The sequence below is a fragment of the Anopheles marshallii genome, chromosome 2 (genome assembly GCF_943734725.1).
Source record: "Anopheles marshallii chromosome 2, idAnoMarsDA_429_01, whole genome shotgun sequence".
NCBI lineage: Eukaryota > Metazoa > Arthropoda > Insecta > Diptera > Culicidae > Anopheles > Anopheles marshallii.
In genome coordinates, this window is record NC_071326.1 from 13,220,047 (window position 1) to 13,247,745 (window position 27,699).

Sequence of the window (27,699 nt, forward strand, 5' to 3'; positions counted from 1 at the left end):
TTTTCAAAAGAATAATTCCATTCATCTCTCATGTGAATCGTAATTCGCTTCAACAGTGAACACTCTTTTTAAGAATACACAACACACAAACAAATCTAGAAATAATTCATTCTGCACTGAAGATTTTCTAGGACGCAATTAACAATTTATTTTTTTTATTTTTGCAGAATGGAATTCGTTGTCTTGACTAAACGGTGATTGCACTTGGTGCACAGCTGATCCTGCTTTAACGCTAGAAGGGATCTGTGTTTCATAGTTCCTCCTTCACCATGGTACCTAATTTAGTGAACTGGATTAACTAACAACACAATAATTCATTTTTCATATTTTAGATAAAAATTGCCTCAACTTGCTTTTTCTCTACAAGCAGCACCCTTTGTGCGTCCTCGACGAAGGCTGCAAAGGTGCTCAACAAGCTGATGAATGGCAATAAATCGAAGAAGAAACGATACTACGATGAAACAAACGACCATGGCCCCAAACTTATGCCGGCCAAATCACTTGCCAGCAGCAATCGCCAGGGCAAGGAATCCAATCGTCGCATAGCGGTTTTAAACAAGCTGTTTATGACAAATATCACCGACCTTATGGCAACTGGATCGTTTGCCAGCGATCTCTACGGATATGGAATACAGATTTCGCGTGTACGTGTAGCTCCTGATTTTCGAGAGGCAAGCATCTATTGGTTTTCAACCAATCTCAATAAGGACGTAAAAATTGACGGTATCCTAAAGCCGCTCTCATTTCGCTTACGCCATGAACTGTCGCAGCTACGACTGATGGGCGAAGTTCCGCAGCTGACATTCGTGCAGGATAAGCGATACTATGTGGAAGGTTTGTTGAACAGTTTGCTCAAGCAGGCGGATTATGGCGAGGACGGAACGGAAGAATACGATCAGGAACATTCCCATCCGGGATGTGAAGAGCAGGGCTTGCGTGAGCCCGAGATGAAACACGACATTCTGGGGCTTGATCATGCTCAAATCATGAATCGAATTCGGCAGTCTGTCGACAAAACGAACAAAGCGTGGAAAATGCACCAAGAAACACAAAAGAAGCGCGATGAAGCTGCAGTACTGCAGAAGGCATCCAAAGATAGTAAAAAATGATTTCTTTCACTGGACTTGATGCACCATGGTGCGCTCTGTTCATTATAGTAAAAGATGAGCGTAATAGTTGTTGTAATAAAGGTTTATTACTGGTATTATGTTTGATATTTATTGCGCGAATGAAATTTAAATTAAAGTATACTGATACCTGTCAGAAGAGTTAATCAAAGGACTGGGAAACGGATGTTGCAGACATTGGTTTCCTAACTCGTCAGGAAGTCGCCAGCGGTACCAAACAACTGAAAGAGAAAAGATTGAATATTCCTGTTACTATCTTACATTACCGGCATGCGCAACACATTGCACAGTTTTATATGTTAAGTAAGGTCAGTAAATGTTGTTGGAATCATTAGAATATCATACCCGAAAGATGATTAATAACAAACTCATCATTCGAAATACATAAAAAACATGTGTTTAAATTGATTAAAACGTACCTTCTTTCTGAGACTATTCCAGATTGCGTCAATGGAAGAAGTGGGAATAAAAGAACGTCGAAGTACACCCTGCAATAAAGTAGAATATTCTTTTATAAATTTAGCGCCACTCGTTTCACACCCTGCGATGTGTATGTTACATGAGGTCAGTAAATGTTGTTGGAATCATTAGAATATCATACCCGAAAGATGATTAGTAACAAACTCATCATTCGAAATACATAAAAAACATGTGTTTAAATTGATTAAAACGTACCTTCTTTCTGAGACTATCCCAGGTTGCGTCAATGCAAGAAGTGGGAATAAAAGAACGTCGAAGTACACCCTGCAATAAAGTAGAATATTCTTTTATAAATTTAGCGCCACTCGTTTCACACCCTGCGATGTGTATGTTACATGAGGTCAGTAAATGTTGTTGGAATCATTAGAATATCATTCCCGAAAGATAGTGATAAAAAAATCATCATTCGAAATACATGAAAAACACGTGTGTTTAAATTGATTAAAAAGTACCTTCTTTCTGAGACTATACCAGGTTGCGTCGATTGCAAGGTTGCAAGTAATCGGAATAAAAGAACGGTGAAGTACACGCTGAAATAAAGTAGAGTTTTCTGTTATCAATTTACACTAACTCGTTTCACACCTTGGTTGTATGATAAATGAGGTCAGTAAATGTTGTTGGAATCATTAAAATATCATACCCGAAAGATAGTAATAAAAAAATCATCATACAAAGTGTGATAAATTATATGTTGAATGTTACACTTACCTTTCGAACTGAAAGTCTTGAAACCATCCTCCGCCGTCCGTTTCAGTGTATGTGAGATTATAACATTTTAGGATGCTAATTTACAGGATAAGACGGTACGGTACTAGCCTGAAATTATACAATAGAAAATCTGCTAAATATAACAGGGATATTCAAAAGTCCACGATCAATCAGGTACACCATCTTCATCTTCTGGAAAGTAAAAGATAACTATCCCAGGAAGACTTGCTAATAATTGATTTACAAAAAGGCATACATAATTACCTTTTCCTGGAACAGATCCGAATGGGCCGATATTGTCTTCGTGTGTGGCATGTTCAAATTACTTTAGATTGTATGCGATGTTCCCTGAAAAGCTAACCTAATATTGATCGAAAAGAAATGCTAGCAATTGTTTCTTAAATAAAGCTATCGTAAACAAATCGGAAAAGAATTGAATAATGGAAAGGAGTGTGGTAGTTTTCGAAATGAAAATTTATTCCTAAGTCACGCATTTTGTACACAATACCCAATCTACATCATTACACGCACTGTAAATAATGATGCAAATCCGTTGGTTTTGTTGATAGCTGAAAAGAGAGGGCACGGAAGAAATCCGTTAGATTTATACATTGACAATGCATGGTTTAATATACGCTTCTCGGAAACTTGTATCAGTGAGGTACATATTAAAATCAAACAACATTCATTCGAAAGATGGTTATAAGATGATTATATCATCATTAAGGAACAGAGAATTTAAGGAAAACATTTGAAAAACTTACCTATATCCCCATGATATAGTGCAGTTGAATTGAATGTGACGCAGTAATAAACTGAAATGGAAAAGATAATCTTTCGATTACTCACATGCGTTCACTACACGTATTTATACCGCTAACGGTGAAAACATCAGATATAAAGAACTTTAAAATCATCTCTATCATTCGAAAGATGGTATTGGGATAATTCATCATTTTTAACACACGTGTTACAAAAATTACACTTAAACGTACCTTTTACTCGAAAAGACCGAAGCCCATGTCTTCGTCTTCGGATTCCGATTCTTCCTTCTTCTCCTCTGTAAATTAACGAAACAATAATTCCATTAGTAACATTTGATTGATTGAATGCAAAGAAACAGGGAACCCCTTAACAACCACGTTCCGGTGCCGGGTCGAACTTACCCTTCTTCTCGGCTGCCGGGGCAGCAGCGCCACCACCACCGCCAGCAGCAGGAGCAGCAGCAACTGCACCACCACCGGCCGGCATCGAAGACAGCTTCTCGCGTCCGGAAGCAATCAATTCTTCGATCGATTTGCCCTTCAGCTCATTCACCACCTTGGTGACGCGGGCCGAATCGACGTCGATGCCCACCGAGCTGAGGATCTTCTCGATGTCCGAGTTGGATGGAGCGGCGTTACCGCCCAGAACAGCCAGCAGGTATGCAGCTACGTAACGCATTTTGGCAAAACTAAAACACGACGAAAAGTGTAATCGGTGAGTTTAGCATCGCTCGAAGCGAGAAAAGGTAACACCATTACTTACTTTTAAGTCAGATCGACACGAAACGTGAGCAGCAAATGAAATACACGTCCTATCGACTCAAGCAGTTTACAAAAAGAGGAAGCGTGAGGCCTGTCGGAAGTGCCAAGTGACAGCTGCTGTGGAGCGACAGCAATGCCATCTGGCGGAAAGTTCAAATCTATCCAGCATTTGGGATTTATTTTATTTTTTGAAAGATTATTTGTGAAATACGAATTATAATGTTAAAACTATATTTAGAAATATGTTTAAGGCATTTACAAAAGTTAACCCCAAACAACGCATCAAATGAAAACCTTTCAAAACAACTCACCGACTACCAGGTGCCCAAGTACATTTTTGTCTATACCCACCAAGCAAGGTGAATTCCCAACAACCAATCTAGGTGAATTTCGAGTGAATTTTGAGTTCGAGTCCGATAGCGGCCTGATGGAAGTCCTCATATGGCGAGATCCTGAGGGGTCTAATTACTTCTTCATTTGTCATTGTAGATAAGACTGTTTCATTTAATTATTATAATTCACAATAGTTAAAACGCTTTTACTAACACTATCAACTAAAACAATAATTTCATAATACAGTCTTTTCTCGAGTTACGCAAATAATGTGGCCTGAGAAATTCATCACGGCTTCCATTCATCCATTCCACCAAACATCACGGTTTGCAAAGCATTGGTGCGATAATCTATGCTATTTAATAATCTAAATATTTATTATTACAAATATGAGTTGAAATTAACTATTAATCTCACTAAAAACCATTTTAAGAGCACAAGTTAAAAATTAATAATTACTGTATTATGCACATTATGATATTATTGTTTTAGTTGATAGTGTTAGTAAAAGCGTTTTAACTACTGTAAAATATCAAAATTAAATTCAACAGTATTATCTACATTGACAATTGTAGAAGTATGAAACATGTATGCAGTTTTGCTAACTTTTATTGTAAATAAGAATATTATGCCGCTATCGGGCCAGAACTCAAAATTCACTTGAAATTCACCTAGATTGCTTGTTTGGAATTCACCTTGCTTGTTGGGTATACAAAATTGACACCCAGATCTTTTGTCTTTCTAAATTTAGGATGCTTTGTTGTGATTTGTTGATTTGTATGAAACATGTATACAGTTTTGCTAACTTTTATTGTAAATAAGAATATTATGCCGCTATCGGACCAGAACTCAAAATTCATTTGAAATTCACCTAGGTTGCTTGTTTGGAATTCACCTTGCTTGTTGGGTATACAAAATTGACACCCAGATCTTTTGTCTTTCTAAATATAGGATGCTTTGTTGAGATTTGTTGTTATTTACAAATGAATCGTATGGGCACGGCCGGGGTTAATTCCGGTCTTTAATTTTGAACATGTCCAAAGATGCAGTACTGGCCGTTCCGAACGTATGGAAGCCTGAGCGTAAGTCAATTGTACATGTAGTGCTTTTCGTGATTGCTCATTTTAAAGACGTTTGCTTCTGCAGTGTATAAAATACAGCTTGACGCTCCCACACCGAAACCTGTGCTATGCGAGCGGGACGACATAATGGGACCCACCCGGTACGGCAAGGAGTATCACGGCACGATGGGCCACAAAGAGTGTGAACTAATGCTGAAAGACAAACCGGAGGGTAGCTATCTGGTTCGACGAAGCCCTGGTGCAGATAACTACTACACGCTCAGTCTGCGTTTTGGGCAGACAACGAAACATTTCAAAATATTTTATTCACCCGAAAAAGGCCACTTTCTGCGGGAGAACTTCAAAAAGTTCGAAACCATCCAGGAGATGGTGGCTGATGGATTAGTGGATTTTTACATGCGCTTGCATGCGGCCCCAATTTTGAAGGAAATGATGAGTCAAACCAAAAAATGCTACGAACAGAGTCCGTACATGACGCTTCATCGGCGGAAGCTACGCTCGTTGTGTAGCAAACCGAATAAACTGCCGATGGTGCAAGACAGTCTAGAGACGGCCGACACGGAAATAGCGGACGAATGGGATACCGGTGAGATGGGATTGGATCAGGCGTCGAACGATAAATCAGATCCATACGACAATGCGTATCCGGAGTATGAAAAGCAGCATGCGTTCAAGACTCACACTTTCAAAGGTTTGAATTGGTGCGAGTTTTGTGCCAATTTCCTGTGGGGGTTTACCTCGCAGGGAGTCAAATGTGATGGTATGTTTAAACCATAGAATCTGTTGCATCTGGCACAAAACCATTAACGATTTCTTCCTCCCCTAGACTGTGGTTTCATGGCTCACTTTAAGTGCTCCGAGCTGGTACCAGCAAAGTGCGTACCCGACCTGAAGCGGTTGCGCGGAATATTTGGCGTTGATTTAACCACCCTGGTAACAGCGCACAAGTGTCGCATTCCATTTATCGTCCAAAAGTGCGTGGAGGAGGTGGAAAACCACGGCATGCTACAGGAAGGTATCTACCGTATATCGGGATTTGCGGATGAAATTGAAGCACTTAAGATGGCATTAGACAAGGATGGCGAGAAGGCGGACGTTTCGGGGCAGGTGTACAGCAATATAAATGTGATTGCCGGTGTGCTGAAGCTCTACCTAAGGCTCCTACCCGTGCCTTTGATAACGTTTCAATCATTCCCACTATTTATGGAATCTATGCGTAAGTATAACACCTCCAAACAATGGTCTTAGCAATGTGAATGCATATGTTGCTTGTTTTCAGGAGAAAAATCTATCGGCGAACAAGTGATAGCGTTGCGCAACGCCGTTAAAGCATTACCGCCCGCACATCTGCACTGTTTGAAGTACATTCTGGAGCATCTGAACCGAATTGCTTCCCATCACACGATCAACAAAATGAACGAGCACAATTTGGCCACCGTGTTCGCACCGACACTAATCGCAACACCGCAGCATATGACCGATCTGTCCCAGGAGATCGGTATGCTGGCCGCCTTGATCAGCCACTGTCATGCAATATTTTTGTAACACGTGTAAGCTCTATACTGCTCGGTGGAGTGTAGCCAAAAATAATCCTTTTTTTAAGATACAGAACGAATGTATTGAATGTCCCATCAGCATCCTGGAGATTGCTGCAACAGCATTTGCTTCCTTATTCTATTTCTATTTTCAATGTTAGTTTTAATCACAGCTTCATGGTTTCCATATGATTCCTTACATAGGTTACATTATGTGTATTTTGTACCTAATGCTGTAACGACAATCAGGTGTTTATGCAAGCTTCTGCGTTTCTAATTCATGCTAATATATGCCTTTTCATTGCACGTTTTCTGTTCAACAGACAAAATATTACTCGGTATTAAATTCATTTAGTGGGTAGGATTAAAGAAAAACAAAAAAACAAAAACAAATTTATCTAGGCTAAGTTTCGCTAAATTTGGAACGTATGCATGTACGAATCTATTTAAACAGAATGTACTCAACAATGACACAAATACCTCCACAACAAAACGTAATAAAAGCAATTCGAAAACCAGTAACTTGAGTGCGCGTATAGGCGAGGCGACGACATCTAAATACAGTTGCATTAGGACCCTAGTCTTAAACATTTAGTTTGCTAACTATTGGAGTGCACTTTTGAATACATCAATTTTAGTTAATCAATGCGTCCCTCAGATCTTCAGCTAATATGCTATACGCTACATAGCTGAATCTGGCTGACAGAAGTGGATGTTGATTGCAGGCGTTGTAATTATATGCTCGCATAAACTAAACACCAATCAATACCATTTGAGTAGACCTTCAATTTACCCATAGTATTACACCCACGACAAAGTGAGGGTTATTGCTCGGTCAGGCACGATATATTTTTTTTTTTTTTTTTTACTTTTTAACCCAAAAGCAACAAGCTACAACCCAACGTAGTACAGCAATGAAAATTGATTTGTTTCGTATATAACCACTTTAAAGGATATGTCATTATAATTCGCACAGCAGGAACCAGAAGTCGGGCGAACACAATTAACGCCCTCAGGCTTGATTTGTTTAGCAAACTGTTAGCTATTTTATCATACAATAGCTAAATTGTAATGGGGTCGCTTGGTTGTAAAGCGTTCATTACAATTATTCAAACCATGTATTTTGCAATGTCCTAGCAAACGAGATCCAATGACCGCCAACGATGTTGTCTTGATCGATATTATTGGTAGCTTCAATTCATTTCATTTTGTCCTCTGTTTCTCAAGTCAGCTGAGTTTAAACGGGGGCGTAAAGCTCGATCTAACAACTTTTTTTCCGTGTGTGCAAACCGTACACTATATTTCGTTTGGCGCGTGTATGATCGCATTTGAACTTGGTGTTAGGCTGTATGTTTCTTTTTATTGGTCGCTTCACTTTCCGCTTCTGCCTCCATCAGGTACCTCGTACGCCGGAAATATTCACTGGCTGTATTGGAAGTTGGTGCTGTTTACGCAAATGGACCCAATCCACCCAGACGCACTGCTGCTGATCGCGGTACGCAAGGAGAAGTTTGAAACCTCCCTATAGCTTTTGAATAGAAGGAGGATATGATGATGATCACAAGTCCGCTTAACCTCGGCCAAGGTTGTCCGGAACGGAAAATAATTCTGCCAACTTACGTTAGAATAAGGAGAGTAAACAACGGCCGGTATCTTCTAATATCTTACCACGACGTACCACCGTTATGGTCGCGCTCAGCTCAGTAGTCAACGTAGCACAACCCTCGCGTCTTGTAGTTGCGGGGGTTGAAAAATTGCTCCCCACCTTTTCCAACACACACAGAGAGAGAGAGAGAGAGAAGAGTGTCCAAGACTTACCGACGTGCTGGTAGTATTGGCGGCGTTTAATTGTTTTGGGTTGTTGTTGATTTGCATGCTGGACGGGAAGGGATGTTGGGGACGGATCCTCGGAGAAGACACGACGGCGAGCCACAACAATGATACCCTTGTTTGTCGATCGTACGAGGCCGATTTTTATATATACCTCCGATGGTGGCGACACTCGATCAGTTGGTTGACAATCGTTAATCGTACCGAAGCGAAAAGCACACACGCAGTTCAGGAGCTTTGGGACGAACCCCTAGCGTGTAAATTGTTTAACTGTTTAATTAAACAATCGTACAGTGGGCCCGAGCGTGCCATCGAAACAACAATCGCGAATCGTTTATTGTGCAGCTTCTCGCGTATTGTAACACACAGGTCGTTCGCAATGGTACGTTAGCAAATGGGTTGTGATGGGTGATCGCAATGCCGTAATGTGTAGTGCAAATGCGTTATTTAAGGATAAGCTGTATAAAATCAACTATATCGATGCATTAGAACTATAACTGAACTGAATTATAAACAGTGAGATTGCCGGTGATCTTGAACTGGTGAAAGGAACACGTGTTTAGTACGCGGGAAGAAAACATGTGCGATTAACTGGGGTGTTCTATGTTCAGAAAAGTACTTCTTAGCTCAGCGAGTGATAAACGATCTTTCGCAGATAGAATCACACAGACCTTTGAAATGCCCTTAAGTTTACGTAGTGCCCCAACAGTAGTAATGGTGAACTGTTCTCCATCATTCCAGCATCCGGTGGGTTCCCTGCCATCGGTGTGTCCTGCCCGGGTCCGGTTACTGCTGGCGCTGCTCGTGTTCGGAAACGTTTGGCTCGCCGCCGTAGGTACGCAACGGACCGTCTATCGGGCCGGTGACGAAATTGTGACGATAACGCGCACAAAAGTCGACCCGTCCACGGCTTCGTCCCCTGGCTACTCGTACTATACGTACACAGCCGCGAACCCTCAGCCCGAAATCGTGTACTACACGAACGCGCAAGGTATCACGACCAGGCAGTATCAGACCACCTCCGGATCGGTGGGGTCCGCAACTCGGCGCATTGCCTACGATGACGGAACTGCGACGGAAGGCATTGGAATTGTTCTTTTTTTTATTTACCTCTTCTCCCTCCTCCCATTTTCTAGTGGTTTTTTGAGATGAAATAGTAAAGTTTTAACCATTTCTTGATTGCTTTTTCCGTTCCATGCGTGTGGGTATGGAAGTGCAGTATTTGTTCATCTTTATCGAACTTTTGCGTGATCGAAGTGGTTTTTCAAAGTTCGTAAAGGGTTCTTTTCCAATTTGAGTATGACTCAGAAAGTAGTATCTGCAAGATCTTGCTGAATTAAGCTAGAATGTGCGGAGATTGACCATGAATTCTTCACAATTTCTGGATCATACATTCACACATCTGGAAGACTTGCATTCTGTCAGTCGTAGAAGCTATGCACAGAATCAGTTATCCTCTGGAAAAGATCTAGCATTTATGAAGTCTTCCAGATCTAACTCGGCACAATACAGTTTCACTTGTTAACAGAGCCCAGAATTGGCGTCAACTTCATCGGATTAACTGCAAAATCCTATAGCTGAAACAATTCCACTTCAACCTGAAAAGAATTCAGAAATGGCTACAACTTTCTAGCTTCAACTCGACAAACTCTACGTCTGCTACCTCTCCAAAATGCTTAAGCAATCACAATTTCTTCATCACCAGCACCATAATAACACTTGAGTGATTAATTTTTTTTTTTTGGCAACAACCCGGTTTTGGAATAATCCAAAAGGACACTGTTTCGATCGAATCTGGGACGCGGGATCCCGGCGTGATCACGAGTGTCACTTTTCAACGACGTCTGTTGCGCAACTCACACTGCTCTGCTCCTATTCACGATCGCGATTGTCTAACAGAAAAACGTAAAATAGTGCAGAATGACAAACGCACCTGTTGCTTACTAAATCTCTGTATGAAGTTTCGTAGTTGTTCAACGATACTTGAATATCGGTGAAATGTGATCGTCTTGCTGGTTTTGGGAATATGTCGAATAATGAGGACAGCAGGTTTCGCACCGCAACGATCATTGAAGTTCGCTTCGTTCTTTTCCTAATGATTACTGACCCACCGACACGCACCACACACTGCAATGGGAATGTGGGGGAACACTTTTAGCTTTAGTGTAGTGTAAATCTCTTCCTCTCAGTAGATGTAGACTCAGCTACCTGAACACGATCGTTTGCGCTAAAAAGCAATTGCATAACCAGCAGTCTTCTTTCCACTCTCCATCGATCGTTCTGCCAAACCTTGTAGGGCAAGGATGTTCGCGCAGTCCGTGTGGTGTAGGCGCCACATGTCAGGAGACGGCCGGTGGACGGCCAGTTTGTTCCTGCCCCGCCGGCTACAGTGGCAACCCGCTCGTCCAATGCCGACGGGCGGAATGTCTCGATCATTCGGAATGCCGTGGCGATCAGGCCTGCCGTAACGGGAACTGCGTCAACCCGTGTGCGGGCGTATGCGGCATCAATGCCAACTGCGAGGTAGGTAGTGACGGCAATGCCTCTACTACGATGGAGCAATGCACGCGACCGGTGTGGCTTTGTTGTCGTTGTCGAATGATGGATTTACATTGCAGGTACGCAACCACGTGCCGGTGTGCAGCTGTCCGCGCGGCCGTACGGGTGATCCGTTTAGTAGCTGCCGTTTGCAGGACCCCGGTAAGTAAACGACGCAAGCTTCCCACGTAGGCAACGCGCGGTCCGGAAGTGGCGCGAATTCCCAAACGCAACCGCAATCGATCGGTCCCGGATGGGGCATGTGCTGGATTACGACTGCGACTCGCGCGATGATCTACATTAACACCGACACGTTTCGCATTTACGGTGGGTTTTGTTCTCCGGCATGCCACACCTACGCTGGGGCGTGCGTGCGTCCGGGTGTGCCCGGTGGATGCGGGGCCAGCGCCATGTGTAGAACTGGCTTACCTTGACTTTGAACCAATGCATACACAATGTTTGTTCGGTGTGTTCGATTACGCGGCTCACAATGAACTCCGCGGAAACAAAAAATGTTTACCAGCCGGAGGCGGCTACGGAGCACTTAATCAACACAAAATAACGCTCAGATCGTAATGGTGGCGTAGCTGTAGGTGGCCGCATATGATGAAGCTATCTCGCCTCCGATAAAAGCGATGGTGCTGTGAATGCCTGATGAGAAATTCGCACTGGTGGGTCATCTCGGAAACGGATTGCCTTTATTGACTTTACATTGTGGAGCCCACTTTGGGTGACATTTTGGATCTGTTTATACTTCATCCCAAACAGATTTGGGTTTTGTATTTTTGGGGAAGGTTTTATTGGTTCAATTCTCCCACCGAAAGCTAATCGATCGCTCGTTTTGTTAGGATGATCTGTTCTCATTTCGTACGGGTCGGCTTTTTACAAAATGGCACTTCATAGCCGTGGGCGATACTCCCGGATATTCGTGCGATTTAACAATCAACCTATCGAACTGTACATCCACCAGCACAATAGCATATTGTTTGAAGAATATGAATATTTCTCGCAACCCCGTACGCATCCTACGCATGCCAAATGGCGCGGGTAAGCTTTGACGCTACGGAACAGTGATGTTGGGGAAGCTTTTTTTCGCGTATATCTGTAAACACGGACTTGAAGGTTGTCGCGTCCAAATAAGGATTCGGACAAGGCATTACGCGAAGGGGCCTGTAGAAATGTAAGTTGAATTATGTCGGTAATTATTTTGCTTCCCGAGATTACTGCGCGTAATTATACCTTTGATGGTCAACTATGGATGGCGCCATTTGCCCTGATCATGCCTCAGCTTCAACAGATGTTGCCATCTCTGAATAACCGAACGACTCTTTCTGTTCTTGTGTTTTCAACCTCCGGTTTTTAGAGGAACTGTGCCGTCCTAGTCCATGCGGATCGAACACCAAGTGTGACGTAATCAACGGTGTGCCGACCTGTTCCTGTTTGCCAGGATATATCGTAAGTGGTTCGAAATGTTTGCTTTTGCAATTTGAATTCTCAGAACACCGCCTTCCCTTCGGGGTCCATATTTCCGCAGGGTTCTCCACTGTCCGGCTGTCGGCATGAGTGTGAATCGGACGTGGAATGTAGCTCCAACCAGTACTGCAGCCAGTTCAAGTGCGCGAATGGATGTAACCAGTGTGGCAAGGGTGCGACCTGTGCCCGGGTGACGAACCATCGGGCCATCTGTGAGTGTCCCAAAGGATACATCGGCAGCCCGTTCACCGAGTGTCGGCCGGAGTGCTTTGGCGATCGGGACTGTCCGGCGGGTCGGCCGGCCTGTATCTATGGCATTTGCAAAAATCCCTGCGAAGGTGCGTGCGGCGTGAATGCCGACTGTAACCTGCGCGGTTTGACGCCGGTTTGCAGTTGTCCGCGGGATATGACGGGCGATCCGTTTATCAGCTGTCGTCCGTTCACGAAGGAAGACCTGTGCAGTCCGAATCCGTGCGGCACGAATGCTGTCTGTACGCCCGGATACGATCGTAGCAACCAGGAGCGGCCTGTATGCACCTGTCCGGCCGGCTATACGGGCAACGCACTGACCAGCTGTGTTCGTGTAAGTGGTCGCGACGCATTTCAATGGGGTAGAGGCAGTTAACGAGGTGATCTTTCTTCTTCGCAGGGTGAATGCCAGAGTGATGCAGAGTGTTCCGATCATAAGGCTTGCATTGCGTACCAGTGTGTGGATCCTTGCGTTGGACAGTGTGGCGTTGGTATGTTGAAGAATTCGCTTAATTCTGGCAGTGTCTAACGAACGTTTACTCCTCAACAGGTGCTCAGTGTCAGGCGAAGCGCCACCTTGCGGTCTGTACCTGTCCGGCGGGAACACAGGGAGATGCGCTCGTATCGTGCCGTACCGCCCGTAATTATCCAGTGGCCCGATATAACAAAAAGCGTAATGCAGTACCCTAACTCAGTCCCTTCAAGTACAAACGCTTTGCTGGAGGCATCTTAAACCATTAAACAGTTTCACGTTCAGTACAGGAATCGCTAGTCGTAGGGAAGTTCCGATCGTCAGCTTCATCCTTAACTTATTGCTACATCTTTGCCGCTCTTTTCACCTGATAGCTTAACTGTTGTGAATAGGCTTAACTGCTGTTAGACGAAACGATCATGTAACAAATTTGCGAAAATAACTTCAATGCGTGAAGTACAATCGAAATATTTAAAATACGTTAAGATTACATTTTTTTCGAAGGGTACTTTACTCCATTCTTACACACTTGCAATGAAATAAAACGTCTAATTTGTAAAAGATAATTCACGTGAAATAAAATAATTTATACCGTTGGTACGGAACTGGTAATTCCTTTAATGTTTGTACGTAATGAAAAACAGGAAAGACAATAGCTTCCCATGATCTACCTGTCCGATACTGGAGGTACGATGAATTCCGAACTATCTACCCCACTAACTATATGTATTTGTTCGTGCTGTCGTGATCATTATCACTTTGCCGCAAGTAATGCGCACACCGCTATACGTGTAAAGCGCAGAGTACGACCACGTGTTTCATTTAGCAAATATCTTCGAACATTGTGCGTAAAACGATTCGTTTGGTTTTGAGAATTTTAAATAAAAGGTGCAAACTTAAAGCTGGTTCTATATCGAAACAGGTCAATGAATTCCCCTCGCTCAGGTGGCAGTTATTCAGCATCAACCCGAGGGCATTTCATGCCCGAGTCGTGCATCAATTAGTTCATCTGTTACATTACGCACGCCGCTTAACAATTGCGATTGAGAGGCACGCATAGTTCCGTGAGAAAACGATTTACCTGCTGTTTGCTGGTTCAAGTGCATTAGCGGTGCAGTCGATTTAATATAGATTTGCGTCGAGTAGACTGCCAGCAGTAGACTTTTGGAGCTTGCAGCAAATAGACGCTTTTCGTGCACGACCTTCGTTACAGATCCTGGTGAAGTTACACTGTGGAACTATGGTACGTTAGCTGTTGCTGCGAGATGAGGTGGTGGCGAAGGATTATTTGTGCGTCGTTATATACTGTTTGATCAACTGTGTGTTCATGAACGGACTGAGTTATAGTTAATATAATTTGTTCATAATGGTTAATAGTGCATCGCTTTGTCATAGAAGGACGTGTTAAAAACACTTGGTATACTGAAACCAAGTTATAGTGAAGTTGAGTGGCCATATAAGCCGCAAAAGATTTGAAAATCGTCCACGCTGCTGTAATGTGTGAATTTACAATACTAATTTAAGTCCTATTAGTGTAGCTTTCAAGCGTATCAATCATCAATCTCAAGTGAATCAATCATCAGTTAACAATTTAAATATGCGAATTTAAAAGTAATGCTATTTGATCTAGAAACATTAATTATTTACTCTAATTTGTTTATTTTGGGCTTCTAGTTCAAATTTGCAATAGTTTGTATCGCACTGGCGACTATTGGTCACAGTGACGGTGAGTAATTCAGTTGCCAGAATGAAGAAATTTCATCACTCATGGCCGCTACCCACTATTATTTTCCACAGCCCAATGTCCCGACAATCCGTGCGGTGTAGAGGCATCGTGTCGATTAAACTTGGGAGGAATTCCGGTCTGTTCGTGTCCCTTCGGTTATTTGGGTGACCCGTTCAAAGAATGCATACGACCAGAATGCGTGAGCGATGGTGATTGTACGGAGTTCCAGGGATGTCGCAAGGGCAACTGTGTTGATCCGTGTATTTTTAGCTGCGGTACCAATGCGGCATGCTCGGTAAGATCATTATATCGGTAATGTGATATCGTATCGATTATTGTGAATTGATTTTCTTTTCTTTTGCTACAATAGACCAAACATCACGTTCCGGTTTGTTACTGCCCAGAAGGTTACACTGGCAGTCCGTTCGAGCGGTGCGATCCGTTGTAGTGAAACAATTGTTCTACCATTGCCCGATTCGCGTAGTATATTACCAATTGTACAATAAAACAATGCGAAAAAAGCTGGTTTGTTTTCTGTTGTTTAGTTTTGGATTTTTTTATACAATTTTTCGATAAGCTTTGATTTGTTTCAATCGCTGTTGCGATCGCGGCTCGGCTGTTCATTAAATATATGTATGATCAAGATAAATCATAAAGAAGCATTTTACAATTATCATAATAATAATAATTATTATTACTGTTACACTTATTACGGCTTTTATAGGTTTGCTGGAAAGAACGTTGAGAAGTGTTGCTTCATGGGGTTTTGGGGTTCTCGGCAGCTTGTGGTTCATGGTGGGATTGAGTGGAAATGGGTGAAGGGAGGTTGCAATTTGTTTGACCCTAAGACACGAGGGCACTCCTGCAACAAAAAATAAACCCACGGGCAAACAAAGTGACCCACAGATAACCCATATCAAACGGACAGCTCGGGTCACTTGTGGAATGGTGCGCTTTTGGTACAATGTTCAGCTCGTGCCAATGAGCCGATGCGCTAGACAAGAACGCATTTGCTATGTGTTGCTTCTACCAGTCTCTTCGTCCAATACTATCGAGGCCAATCAATATCATGTAGGTCGCCACCGGTAGGCGCCCATTCATTTGCGTTTACACCGTTGAGTGCGGTTTAAAAATTTTGGAACCGGTCCTAACTCATCATTCACTAGCTCTCTGCGGCATTACGCACACTAGCAATAAAAGCACGAGCCTCACTCGTTCGCTTACTTTACTTTTACGCAGCAATTGTTGGGGCGATAGCTGCAGCTGATTATGTTACAGAAACGAAGAGAAAAAAACGTCTTGGCAAACGACCACGCTGCGGCCATAACGATCGCGATGAGACTACGACCACAGCAACGTAAATAAGCCAAAAAGAAAAACGCCTCCCAACCCGCCAGAAGGATCCATTAGCAACATTTGTTCTTCTTTTTGTGCGTACCCTTTTTAAGCTGTACTGTATCGTTGTTCGTTTCCGCTTGCTGCTGTTTCTGTGTTTGCTTTTTATGCCTCAGTACCTGCTCGGTGATGGCGAGGAACATATCCTCCACGTTGATGTTATCTTTGGCGGATGTTTCGAACAGTTTGATCTCCATCTGGTTGGCGAAACGTTCCGCATCCTCCGTGGTAACTACCTTGCGAGTTGGATCGTCATTTTTGTTGCCAACTGGAATATCCAAAAGAAATGGGTTAGTTTACTTCGAATGGCATAATCCAAATAATTCTCCTCTTACCTAGTACTTTATTGACTATGTCACAGTTAGATTCGATCTCCTGCAGCCAACGTTTCACGTTACCGAACGATTCGCCATTGGTCACGTCGTACACCACGATGACGCCGTGTGTACCCCGGTAGTAGCTGTAAGCGATGTGCGTTAGACAAAGGCAAGGAAGAGTTTCCATCAGTTTTACGCTCCATTTGAAACCGTTCCCTACTGATCGTTTTGCTTACGTATTGGTGATCGTTCTAAACCGCTCCTGTCCGGCCGTGTCCCAGATTTGCAGCTTCACTCGTTCGCCATTGATCACAACTGTGCGTATCTTGAAATCCACCCCAATCGTGGTAATGTAGCTTCCGGAGAATGTATTATCGGAGAACCGTATCAGCAGCGAGGATTTCCCAACACCTAAAAGCGAACGAAAAAAGTAAACGTCGCGTTTGCCGTTAACGAATGATAGCTGGGCTTGGGTCTGGGCAAGAATTAAGCAATTACTGCAGAGCAATGTATGCTAAATAGCTGGACATGACATGGTCATCCCTTAAAAAATATCCGCCACATTACGTGACGACAACAAGTTGTAACCATGGTTTATCAATTCGGAAAAGTTTATCAGCTGAGATGTTGCGGTGGGCTGGCTAGATTTGGAAAATAAATTGTCTTAAGCGCGAAAGAAGAAACCAAATAGAAGCATAGCAGTAGTAGGGCAGCATATAAATAAATAATACACCCAACAATTGCTGATAAGCATTGGCGCTAACTGTAGTGGCACAGTAGCGTATAAATACACTCACAACACAGATACACACATGCATAATGTTCAAGTCGGTTAGTCACCGCCCTGGCCAAGATGCGGGCCACTTAGAACTCCGAGTAAATGTAACTCTGATTGAGGACTTTGTGCGGCCTGGACGGGTTGAACTAAGGTTTACGCACGTTCAGACAGCAAGAAAAAAACACATCTCAGACAGCTTTCTTTGTTTATAATGATCGAAGAAGACTATGAAAACTGTTTGTCATGAAGAAGATCAACTCTGCCCGAGGGGGTGTTGAGCGGCAACATCATCTGACAACATTCTCGCCCTGCGCTCAAACCCTTCCTTTCCTTTACCTAGCACACCCACAGTTCGACATGAGAAAGAAAAAAAGACAGGTGCACTTACCGCTGTCGCCAATAATAAGCAATTTAAACAAATGATCATACTCGCGGGCCATTATCGGATCACTTCCTTAACTACGCTTCGACAGAGACACGCACAACACGCCTCGCACCCTCCCCCTATATATGCTGGAACGCCTTTCCGGTTCCTTCCCTTTGCTCTGTATGTGCTCCGCTAAACCAGCACACCAGCACAATCGGTGTTTTCTATGGAATCAGCAACAACCGAACACAACAGAAAACATATCATCCGGGATCGCTAGATGCTGGCGGGTCGTCGAATAGCCCACGCACAGTGAGACCGGATTGCGCCGAACAGAAAGGAAAAACACAAGAAAAACGGATTTTACGAGCAGGAAACACAAAAAACAGCGAGACTGCAATCACATCATAAGACAATTTTGTCACAATTATGATTCCTTGCCCTACACACACAAACGCACATGCACGCGTACCGATTCACAATAGCGCTATACGCGTTTTGTCAAACTTTGTGCTCTGACAACCAAGGTTGATAGAAGCGACAGGAAAAAGGTGTCCATTGTTGTTATGTGTAAAAATAGAAGGAAAACACGTTCTTATGATTTTATTACATTGATTTTTGCATATTCGATGTATAAAATAAGTAAAAAAGCGTTTAAGGTGGTTTATGGTGACAAATAAAATTTTTCATCGATGGACACCACAGGAATGTTCTGCCCAGTGCGACCACTAGGCACGTTGTTGTTCTAGTCAAGGTTTATGTATGTAGCACAAACTGTCAGTGCTGCACAAACAAAGTGGTGCTTGCTCCGTGCGGGAAGTGGCTTTAATCTGAGCATCTTCTAATTGTTAGTCAAAGAACATTTATCGCTTAACAATGAACGCGAAAATAGGCAAACAGCGAGCCCAGCCGGATGATATGTTGACCACTGGTGGCTTAATGCCGGTAAGTAAAATCTATGCGCTTGCATTCAAATCTTGGGCGTGAAATTCGTTTAACAAAAGTGCAAAGTGAACAATGCGATAATGTGGCGTTCGTTCTCCGTTCGTATCTTGTTGCAGCTTATTCAGGCGCTCATCAAGCCACCGGAATCGATTGATTCGTTGGGCCGCAATCAGCAAAAGCGACCCAACCATCCATACTATAGGAAACCGGGACGGGGTCACAATAATGATACGTGTGATTCGTGCAAAGAAGGTGGTGCGTTGCTTTGTTGCGATCGATGTCCCTCCTCGTTTCATCTCGGGTGCCACGATCCGCCGCTTTCAGAGCAGGAAATACCTTACGGGCAGTGGGTTTGCCATACCTGCAAATGCAAATCCGTGACGAATCTGGACGAAACACTCGGCACAAGCGGGAAGTTACGCATACGTGTACGCAGCCTATCGCACAAAAGCTACAACTCGAGCAGCTCCGGTGGTAAGCAATCGCACGATAGTGACAATAACGATTCACTAGCGGGCTACAGTGAACCCACAACACCGCTTTCTGAGACCGTTGCACACGGTTCGACTGGTTCGTTGGTCGTGGATTTAGAACAGGTCGAACCGAACGTGGAAAGAGTGAGGAAAGAAGAATGGGACGACTGTAAAACGAATACACCATTCGACCAGCTAATACAAGCGGCTCGGATACTGAATCCTAAACAGTTTGAGCTACCATCTGACATGGAAATGTGCTTCCCGTTTCCGGGCACGGAAAAGTCGGAAGGGCTCGGCAAACGTGCTAAGCTAAAAAAGATGCATGAATTGGATAGTCAAGGACTAGTACCACTGCCGGCTAGAACGTGTCACACTTGTGGACAGTCGTGTCGTAAAGCACCACTGGTTGCTTGCGATTACTGTGAACTGGTGTTTCACCAGGACTGTCTCGATCCACCACTTACAGCAATGCCCACAACGTTATGGATGTGTCCTAATCACGTAGAACAATTTGTAGTAAGTAGCGTTACCTTTGTCGTAATAGATTGCAACGGAACAATGTTTTTAAGTGCTTCTGCATGTATCTCCTATTCCCATCATAGGACGCAAAATTGGTCACTTCCGTGTCGGCAACGGAACGCATACGATTGTGGAATCAATTCAACAACGATATCGATCACGAAACAGTAAAAACAGAATTTCTGCGTAAAGTTCACCGTAAGCATCCTCCCTTTCGTTTGAGGCAAAAGGTTCGACCGCGAACCAAAATTATGGTACCCCCGTCGATTGAGTATCACTATCAGAACCGCCCAGCGCTACTACCATCGCTCAGTACATTTTTGCGATCGCGACAGGTGAACCCTTCCATGCACTTCAAGGATGCACAGCCGGTCCTGTACGATGACGAAACGTTGCTCGAAATAGTCGAACGCGAACTGCAAGCCATCGAGGAAGCGGACGAACGAATGGGCTACGAAAAAATGAACGCAAGTGATGATGAAAATGATGAAACGAATGATGAAAAGGACACGAATGGAAAAGATATTAAACACAATGGTAAAAGTGAGCGAGGAACTAAAGCGGAAAGTGAGAGAACAGAATCGAATGGAGTACATAACGATGCTGATGTTAGTGATGCTACCGATTCGCAAGAATCATCTCACGCACGACACATGAAATCCTGCTTAAAAGATTATATTAGTGAAAAAGGAGAAAATTCACCAAATAATCAAAACGATCTGGGTAAGGTTTGTGTATGCTTAAGTGTAATGAATGTATTGTTTGTTACTATTACCATGTACTTGTATTGTGTTTCGTTGATTTTGCAACCACGCGTATACTATCACTTTTCGCATTTACCAATTATTATTTTGTCACTGAACCTTTACTTTAAGTGATGCAAGAGCTTGACAGCTTGGAACCGTCGCTGATAAGGCTGCTGGCGGTTCAGCGCATGCAGCAACTTATAGCGGACCATCCCGAGTGTTTGGTTAGCTCCACATCGAACAGTGCGACGGCACAGAAGGAAGCAATAGAAGAGATGTGTCAGGCCGATGATTTGAAAAAGATGCCACTGCCTAGCGAGCTGCTCACAAAGGAAGATATCGAGCGGATAGCGCGTGAATTCACTAACGCCAATGGTGGTAATAGTATGAAAGATCACGATATGGACAAAGCAACGCTAGCTAAAAATGGACCGGAAAGTAGAAAAACGAAAAAGCCAGCGATCAAACAGGATGTATCCGACGCAACCGTTACTACCTCTACCAAGAAGGACGCTCTGACGGAGCTAACGAACCGCATAGTGAACCAAGCGCAGCATCAGCAAATACGTGTTCGTGCCGCACTGACCTGGGTTAACCTGAACCAGGAGGGCTATTTTTCATTCGAAAAAGTGGATGCATCCGACGCGATCTGTATGTCGTACCGGTCATTTACGATAGGTTCCGGTCCGGGCAATGATGTAACGCTGGCCAAGTATGGTGATTGTTGCTGCACATCCAGCCGACATGCGATCATTTTCTACGATGAAGTATTACGCGCAATATGCCACATATCGTTCGATGCGTTAGTAAACTGTGCCTTCTCTTTTTTTTCTTCCTTACCCTTGTATTAGGTTACGCAAATGTTCGAGCTAATAAACTACTCCGAGTTTGGTTCGGAAGTGAATGGGCATTTGTATGCATGCGATTTTAGCGATCATTCGACGGGATGGCAGCACGAATCATCAACCCAAAACACTACTACCGGTGCGGACTCGCTAGCTGATGGTAGAAAAGCAATAACCGATGGGCAGGAAAGCAGTAGCGGAACGAAATGTGATTCCCGAACACAAGTCAAACAGGACGTGCAGAGTATACTCGAAAAGGTTCGCCACGCCAATGCACAGCTAAGGGCGGAACAGTTTTATGCTTCCACATGGTAAGTTGCCCGACCGGCAGGACGTGATAGCCTTTGATATAGATTTAATATTTCCCCTCTTTTGCTTTGCAACCCAGCATGGCCGATCGTGCACTTCCGCTGTGCAAATGTTCATCGGAACGTCGAATACCGACACGGGCGTGCGGCTGGGAGGGCAGTGCCATACTGTACCACGGTGCATTGATCCGCTTCGGTTGCCACGCGTTCGTATTCACGATCGTTGATTACGACGACGGACAGGATGAGTTTGAGGACTCTTACCGGGATAGTGATAGCGACTAATGTTACTTGTAAACTTATTAAGTTAAATTTCGATATTTTGCTGAATAAAATTGAACTAAATGCTCCATACTTTCGACTGTCGTTGGGGCGGCGGCGGTGTTTGAAAGCGTGCGTGTAGGTTGTAAGACTAGTTTGTATTTCGTTAGTATTCCATTAGTAGAAGGTCACTTGATGGTTAGGATTAACCTCGAAACGGTGCGTTACAGATTAACGGCACGCTTCAGGGTACCGTGCTTAAGCCACGAGCCGGGATTACATCCACGAATGTCGCCCTCCAGATTGTTCGAGTACACATCGGTGGACAGTTCCGGTAGACCAATTTCACCATCCGCTTTCGCTTGTTTTGTTGCCTCGTCTACCTCTTTCTTAATTTCGTTGTCCATAGCCTGTAAAACGGGGTGTTGGAACAAAACAATGAAGCAGTGCGTAGAAATTCGTCCAACGACGGGCTCTTTTTGCGTTACCTTCAGTTCATCGGCTGTCACTAAACCCGCTGCAATAATTTTATCCTTAAACGACGAGATTGGATCGCGCGTTTGACGCACCTCTTGAACTTCTTCGCGCGTCCGGTAGCTCGTGCCCGGGTCGGACATGGAGTGTCCCGAATAGCTGGAACAACCCCAGGGCGATTAACGATTAAATGCTAACATGTGGACTTAAGGTAGGGATTCTAGTTAGAGATCCTTTTTCTTACCGGTAAGTATACACCTCCATGACAACCGGACCAATGTTCAGCACATGGTTAATGGCGAATTCGGTAGCTAGACGTACCGCAACGACATCCATACCATCAACCCAAATGCCCGGTAGGACGTCTCCACGCTGGTAATAATTAACGTTGCACGAACCACGTTCGGCACTAGTTCCCATACCTTTTGAACAAGTAGGCAATAACCATTGTTAGCTAGAAGAGTCGCATACTATTTGCCTTCAATTTGTGCTCACCGTAACCATTGTTTTCGCACACAAATATGCACGGCAGCTTCCACAGATGGGCCATATTGTAGGCTTCGAAAATTTGGCCCTGGTTAGCCGCACCATCACCATACAGTGCGAGACAGACGCCACCGTTACCCTTGTACTTGCACGCTAGGGCAACGCCGGCACCGAGCGGGACCTGGGCACCAACAATACCGTTGCCACCGTAGAAATTCGGCGCGTACATGTGCATCGAGCCACCTTTACCCCGCGCACAACCACCCTGCTTGCCGGTCAGCTCCGACAGTACGCCCCGGGGCGTAACGCCCATCAGGTACGTCCAACCGTGCACACGGTAGGCGGAGATGATGTTGTCCTGGGAGCGCATGGCACCCTTCATACCGACGGCACACGCTTCCTGGCCGGAGTACAGATGGCAGAAGCCACGGACGAGCTTCTCCTTGTAGAGATTGCCGGCGGACGTTTCCAACCGACGGATGGTTTGCATTTGCCGGTAATATTTCACCGCCTCATCCTTCGACACCTTGCCGGTCGTGGGTGGCCCTTCCTTAAGGTTGTGCAGCTTGAAGGGCTAGAGCGAAACAATTGCACTTGATTTAGCACAACAGTGCAGCGATAGCACAAAAGTGATGCGAAACATCTCAAGGTCAACAAATTTGCAATACCGCACTGCCGGTACGCTTGATGTGTCTTACCTTTGTCTCGAACGTTGCCTCGGTTGCATAATTTTTCACCGACACTACCGTGCTAGGGGCCACCGCCGCCTGGAGGGAAGAGAGCAGAGATGGATTTGCCGAACCAAAGCACAGTAATTATTGATTGATTCCCATTCTTCCGCAACACACGGTTTTACCTGTTGCCGGAGAATTCGCGGCACTAGTGATCCCATTCCTGTTTTGATCATCCTTTTTGTGTGATGCTTTCTTCTTTCCTGGTGAGCGATCGGATCAGAGCAACCGTTGCAACACTACTGCGCGGTTAGTTGTTGCGGTGTCGACGATAGAGCGTTTTCTATCAAAAGGTACTGCCACACACAAGTGCAATACACACATGCAATGCGGTGCGCGGTTAGTTTAGGGTTGGCAAAAATAGTGTGCATTCGCGAAGTGCTACACATCGTTACCGCGTTCGGGCGTGCAACCGATGCAGCAAACGGTGCGCTAGTGTTGGTGGGGATTGAATTGAAACCGCCGCACGTTTACGGATCGAATGTGTATTTGTGGTAAAGAGAATGCATTAACTAATCAGTTTGAAGAATTCGATTGCTATTGTGTGTGTACCTTTTTATATTCGAGATAACTGATAAAGGTGACTAACTGATTAGATTGTTAACAAAGTAATTGGGTCATACGGTGGTTTTTAGTTTGAATATTTTACAATTTTTAAATATTTATATTATATTTATTTGGTTTATGATTTAAAGTGCAACCTTTGAGAAATATAAAGCATGGAATAGTGAAAAATCGTGTTTTAAATAATTGTATTAGCTATTTAACCGTTTAAACAATCGTATTATTGAATAAATTAAAGCTGAATATGATGCGCTCGTATACATGCAGGAGCTGTCGTTTATTTACGAACAATTAATTTTCGGAACACTTAGCGTGCTTTTCATTACTTCCCATAAGCGTATATTGTTGTGAAATATTATCTGGGAATTTCTCGTACTTTGCTTCCAAGCACTAATGTTCAAAAAAAGATAAAACATTGCTATAATTGTGCAGCTATAGAGGAAATAACGATAAAATTTTACGACGTGCTTTCAATTCAGGACATCTTGCTATTTGTGTAAAAAATGTAGATTAAAAATTGAGTATAGCCCAGAAATTCAAGTGTCCCAAAAATAAAACAAATATCTTCTGTATGTTAAATTCATTTTTTTTATCTTTTAAGCAATTTGAAATTATAAAATCAATCACTTGTACAACTTAAATAAAATTATTCTGCAAATGTCTTATGCGGATACAGAGTTTTGATTAACATAAGCGAATAATGGCAAACATGGTGGAGAAGCCTGGTCTTTCACGCGTAATCAACGTGTAGCACGTGGCCGTACTGTCTTTGCGCAGTGGTTCGTGATTGAATGTTTTTATCAATTAAAGCATCGCCAAAAATACTAAACGTTAATGTGCGAGAAAATGAATGTTTGCACTGCAAAACTTACAACCTCAAGCAGCAAATTAAAATGAAGGCATGTAATTTTAAGCATAAAAACCGAACGAAGGGATGGAGGGGGGGAGAGAGATCCTTACAATTCGAGCTATAAAACCAAGTTTACCGCTGGCAGAAGTTTTGGATGGGGGTTTAAAGAAAGAACGAAAATGCATTCCCGTACCCCGTGCAATAAAAGCAATAAAAAACACGCAATTGAGAAGAATCCCACATTAAAAAAGGCGAAATACAAACCATAAAGCTTGATGCCGAAGAACAGCGCGTCCGCCAAAAAGGATTAGCCTGCTGGGAGAGCAAAACATTTCCTCGCAGTAAGTAAGTAATAGTAGCGTTTAAAGCTTTCTCCAAGTTACCAAGTCGGCACAACGGGCACATCTCGCTTCGCTTCATGCTCACGACGCGAGCAGTGCACTGGTTGACTGTGCTACGCGTTTGTACACCGTTGTGTGTATTTTGCGTGGAGCAGGCGCACCAATAATCTCTCTCTCTCTCATTCTCTCACATTGGGCACAGGGTGGTTCGGAAACGAACTTCGCTACGTAAACGGTTCGGCATGGCATCGGTAGGGTCGGCCAGTGGTGTTCCGTGGTATTCCAGCACAGCATCTTCAGCTGCAAGGGAGTGTAATTGAAGTTGGGGCAAAAAATAAGCCTGCCCTTCGTTGTAGGTGGGTGCGTGAATGTTGTGCAGCGGGATGAAACTCTCGTTGAAGTGACACATGCAGTGCCACACCAGACGGTATCCACGACGGCAGCACGAGAAGCTCCACCAAAAGAGAGAGAGAGAGAGAGAGAACCAGAGGTCCACCTGTCACCTGGTTGTTGAGCTTTCGTCCGGTTTCGAAATATTGTGCGGCCAGCTAGTTCAACCCCTTTTTTTGTTGCTGTTTGCCTGTGTGCTGTTCGCTTCGCATCAAGGAATTGGTTGGTTAGCGCACTAAACAATTGTGCTTTGTTATTGTGCCAAGTGTGTATGTATATGTGTGTGTTTCAAGTCGGCAACAGTGATGGACAACCAACATGGTGTCCTTTCAGTGGAGGCGCCCGCGCGTATTTGTGTCTGTGAGTGTGTGCGGTTGAAGTGAAGAATGCACAGGATGGGAGAAAATAAATAAATCTTCCCGTCAGTAAGTCGAGACGAAGTGGCCACCCAAATGAGCCACCCGTTCCCGTTGGTGGTGGTGGTTTTTTTATGGTTTATTAGCAAATTTACCATGCTCTAATGATGCGAATCCCTGTATCGTCCCGACCCGAGCTGATTGGCATTTATTAAGAACGACCTGAACGAGGTCCTTTGCGAAGCACCAGCAAGGAAAGCTGGAAAAAGGGAGTCCAAGGTGTTTTTTTGCAAAAGTGTTGTATAGTGCTTGTGCGTCACGCGGTCGGGCGATATGCTTATTAAAAAAAAAACGAACCCCGGTTAGGGAGATGAAAATTAAAGCCAAAGGGGGGTGGAGTTGCGAGACTAAGGCAACGAAGGTGACATTTGCCCTGCGGAGAATTGTAAATGCGGGAGAGGTGAATGGGAAGGAAATTGATGGGGGGGCTCGCTTGGAAAAGTATTACAGTGTTATCGAATTGGTGGATGGAATCGTATCGACCCGCAGGCTAACCGTGGAATGGTTCCGGAACGCTCTAAGCTACGATAGGGCAACTGTCCTAGCAGTGCTGTTGGGAAGGTTTTACCATCGCTCTTGGCAACCACGTTGGGGGGAAATAGTGATAGCATTTTGGATTCAATAATACGGAAAATGGAGGGGGAGGGGGGTTCTTGGTTTTGTGATGAAACAATAGAACACTCATCCACGCGAGTGTGGATGCCCCAACTATGAGGGGGGTGGCATTTTTGGGAGTAGTTGGGTGCAAATGTTTAACGAAACGAGGAAAAAGAGTGTACCAAACATAGTCACACATACAGGACACACACACACACGCACCGCTGTTGGCGCATCTCTATACAGAAGTGAAGCAAACTGCTCCAAATCTCTTCTCATCATATCCTAACCGAATTGCCGAAATGCGAGAGCATCCTGTGTACTTCAGGATTTCCTATCCTCCCATCCTGGACTGTCCTGGATTTGCGATGTGATTAATTTTGTGTTCTGGTTTGTGCGTGTGTGTGTGTGTGTGTTTTCCTCCCCCTCGATGTTCTTTCTCCCATTTAGCTCGCGAAAACGGCACAATGCAGCATGAATAATGTGTGTGTGTGTGTGCATCTTGTGTTGATGTTGATGTGTGGCAAAATCATTTGACAACGGAAGCACCGACCATAATGAGGCTGAGCGATTGTGCATGACCGAAGGGAAGGGAGGGAGGGTTGATACCGTGTTGATGGGTGGCAAATTGTGCGCGAGGGGAGGGAAAGTTTGTGCGAGTGCATACGAAAACGGCGTATGCGGGATTATGATGGGCCAGTGAGATGGGAAAACTGGAGCGAGCCAAGCGTGAGGTGGAGTGAAAATCTAGTCAACACTGCTCCTGGATCGCGTTTGACAGTTGGATGAGTAAATCCCCATTTTTTTGTCCCAC

At 44.1% G+C, this 27,699-nt stretch overlaps 8 protein-coding genes across 8 annotated transcripts; 5 read left to right on the forward strand and 3 right to left on the reverse strand.

The window, feature by feature from the left end:
• The first annotated feature begins 269 nt into the window (after positions 1 to 269).
• Positions 270 to 1,109, forward strand: LOC128710183 (putative ribosome-binding factor A, mitochondrial). The gene is made up of 2 exons (XM_053805227.1): positions 270 to 284; positions 333 to 1,109. The coding sequence occupies exons 1-2, from the start codon at positions 270 to 272 to the stop codon at positions 1,107 to 1,109; spliced, it is 792 nt and encodes a 263-aa protein (XP_053661202.1).
• Positions 1,110 to 3,313: 2,204 nt separating this feature from the next.
• On the reverse strand, positions 3,314 to 3,758 carry LOC128709571 (60S acidic ribosomal protein P2). The gene is made up of 2 exons (XM_053804578.1): positions 3,482 to 3,758; positions 3,314 to 3,375 (listed from the first exon to the last, which is right to left on the reverse strand). Exons 1-2 carry the CDS (start codon positions 3,756 to 3,758, stop codon positions 3,314 to 3,316), a joined length of 339 nt encoding a protein of 112 aa, XP_053660553.1.
• Positions 3,759 to 5,207: 1,449 nt separating this feature from the next.
• On the forward strand, positions 5,208 to 6,801 carry LOC128707705 (beta-chimaerin). Its single transcript, XM_053802664.1, has 4 exons — positions 5,208 to 5,256; positions 5,321 to 6,016; positions 6,083 to 6,472; positions 6,536 to 6,801. Exons 1-4 carry the CDS (start codon positions 5,208 to 5,210, stop codon positions 6,799 to 6,801), a joined length of 1,401 nt encoding a protein of 466 aa, XP_053658639.1.
• Positions 6,802 to 9,335: 2,534 nt separating this feature from the next.
• On the forward strand, positions 9,336 to 13,571 carry LOC128710186 (neurogenic locus notch homolog protein 3-like). Its single transcript, XM_053805231.1, has 7 exons — positions 9,336 to 9,702; positions 10,918 to 11,144; positions 11,240 to 11,321; positions 12,523 to 12,614; positions 12,694 to 13,215; positions 13,282 to 13,372; positions 13,432 to 13,571. Exons 1-7 carry the CDS (start codon positions 9,336 to 9,338, stop codon positions 13,569 to 13,571), a joined length of 1,521 nt encoding a protein of 506 aa, XP_053661206.1.
• A 402-nt stretch (positions 13,572 to 13,973) lies between these two features.
• Positions 13,974 to 15,527, forward strand: LOC128710189 (delta-like protein 4). Its single transcript, XM_053805234.1, has 4 exons — positions 13,974 to 13,979; positions 15,028 to 15,079; positions 15,151 to 15,374; positions 15,450 to 15,527. The coding sequence occupies exons 1-4, from the start codon at positions 13,974 to 13,976 to the stop codon at positions 15,525 to 15,527; spliced, it is 360 nt and encodes a 119-aa protein (XP_053661209.1).
• A 958-nt stretch (positions 15,528 to 16,485) lies between these two features.
• On the reverse strand, positions 16,486 to 18,009 carry LOC128709570 (ras-related protein Rab-35). The gene is made up of 4 exons (XM_053804576.1): positions 17,958 to 18,009; positions 17,028 to 17,202; positions 16,810 to 16,934; positions 16,486 to 16,742 (listed from the first exon to the last, which is right to left on the reverse strand). Exons 1-4 carry the CDS (start codon positions 18,007 to 18,009, stop codon positions 16,486 to 16,488), a joined length of 609 nt encoding a protein of 202 aa, XP_053660551.1.
• Positions 18,010 to 18,812: 803 nt separating this feature from the next.
• LOC128708253 (PHD finger protein 12) lies at positions 18,813 to 22,060 on the forward strand. The gene is made up of 6 exons (XM_053803214.1): positions 18,813 to 18,881; positions 18,998 to 19,873; positions 19,960 to 20,599; positions 20,752 to 21,389; positions 21,474 to 21,778; positions 21,856 to 22,060. Exons 1-6 carry the CDS (start codon positions 18,813 to 18,815, stop codon positions 22,058 to 22,060), a joined length of 2,733 nt encoding a protein of 910 aa, XP_053659189.1.
• Positions 22,061 to 22,260: 200 nt separating this feature from the next.
• On the reverse strand, positions 22,261 to 23,903 carry LOC128708254 (pyruvate dehydrogenase E1 component subunit alpha, mitochondrial-like). Its single transcript, XM_053803215.1, has 6 exons — positions 23,853 to 23,903; positions 23,695 to 23,763; positions 23,006 to 23,570; positions 22,755 to 22,932; positions 22,525 to 22,669; positions 22,261 to 22,446 (listed from the first exon to the last, which is right to left on the reverse strand). Exons 1-6 carry the CDS (start codon positions 23,901 to 23,903, stop codon positions 22,261 to 22,263), a joined length of 1,194 nt encoding a protein of 397 aa, XP_053659190.1.
• Positions 23,904 to 27,699: the final 3,796 nt, after the last annotated feature.

Bases quoted from the DNA above. Each gene is read 5' to 3' on its own strand.
- LOC128709571 (XM_053804578.1), bottom strand. From the start codon at position 3,758: ATGCGTTACGTAGCTGCATACCTGCTGGCTGTTCTGGGCGGTAACGCC. The intron at 3,376-3,481 runs GTAAGTTCGACC...GTTAATTTACAG, and splicing joins CCCGGCAGCCGAGAAGAAGG to AGGAGAAGAAGGAAGAATCG.
- LOC128710186 (XM_053805231.1), top strand. From the start codon at position 9,336: ATGGTGAACTGTTCTCCATCATTCCAGCATCCGGTGGGTTCCCTGCCA. The intron at 9,703-10,917 runs GCATTGGAATTG...CAAACCTTGTAG, and splicing joins TGACGGAACTGCGACGGAAG to GGCAAGGATGTTCGCGCAGT. The intron at 13,216-13,281 runs GTAAGTGGTCGC...TCTTCTTCGCAG, and splicing joins CACTGACCAGCTGTGTTCGT to GGTGAATGCCAGAGTGATGC.
- LOC128709570 (XM_053804576.1), bottom strand. From the start codon at position 18,009: ATGGCCCGCGAGTATGATCATTTGTTTAAATTGCTTATTATTGGCGAC. The intron at 16,935-17,027 runs GTAAGCAAAACG...CATCGCTTACAG, and splicing joins TTTAGAACGATCACCAATAC to CTACTACCGGGGTACACACG. The intron at 16,743-16,809 runs GTAAGAGGAGAA...TGGATATTCCAG, and splicing joins CATAGTCAATAAAGTACTAG to TTGGCAACAAAAATGACGAT.
- LOC128708254 (XM_053803215.1), bottom strand. From the start codon at position 23,903: ATGATCAAAACAGGAATGGGATCACTAGTGCCGCGAATTCTCCGGCAA. The intron at 23,571-23,694 runs GTAAGACACATC...GTTTCGCTCTAG, and splicing joins AGGCAACGTTCGAGACAAAG to CCCTTCAAGCTGCACAACCT. The intron at 22,447-22,524 runs GTAACGCAAAAA...CCCGTTTTACAG, and splicing joins TGACAGCCGATGAACTGAAG to GCTATGGACAACGAAATTAA.
- LOC128710189 (XM_053805234.1), top strand. The intron at 15,080-15,150 runs GTGAGTAATTCA...TATTTTCCACAG, and splicing joins GACTATTGGTCACAGTGACG to CCCAATGTCCCGACAATCCG. The intron at 15,375-15,449 runs GTAAGATCATTA...TTGCTACAATAG, and splicing joins GTACCAATGCGGCATGCTCG to ACCAAACATCACGTTCCGGT.
- LOC128707705 (XM_053802664.1), top strand. From the start codon at position 5,208: ATGTCCAAAGATGCAGTACTGGCCGTTCCGAACGTATGGAAGCCTGAG. The intron at 6,017-6,082 runs GTATGTTTAAAC...TTCCTCCCCTAG, and splicing joins GCAGGGAGTCAAATGTGATG to ACTGTGGTTTCATGGCTCAC. The intron at 6,473-6,535 runs GTAAGTATAACA...GCTTGTTTTCAG, and splicing joins ACTATTTATGGAATCTATGC to GAGAAAAATCTATCGGCGAA.
- LOC128708253 (XM_053803214.1), top strand. From the start codon at position 18,813: ATGAACGCGAAAATAGGCAAACAGCGAGCCCAGCCGGATGATATGTTG. The intron at 20,600-20,751 runs GTAAGGTTTGTG...CTTTACTTTAAG, and splicing joins AAATAATCAAAACGATCTGG to TGATGCAAGAGCTTGACAGC. The intron at 21,779-21,855 runs GTAAGTTGCCCG...TTTGCAACCCAG, and splicing joins CAGTTTTATGCTTCCACATG to CATGGCCGATCGTGCACTTC.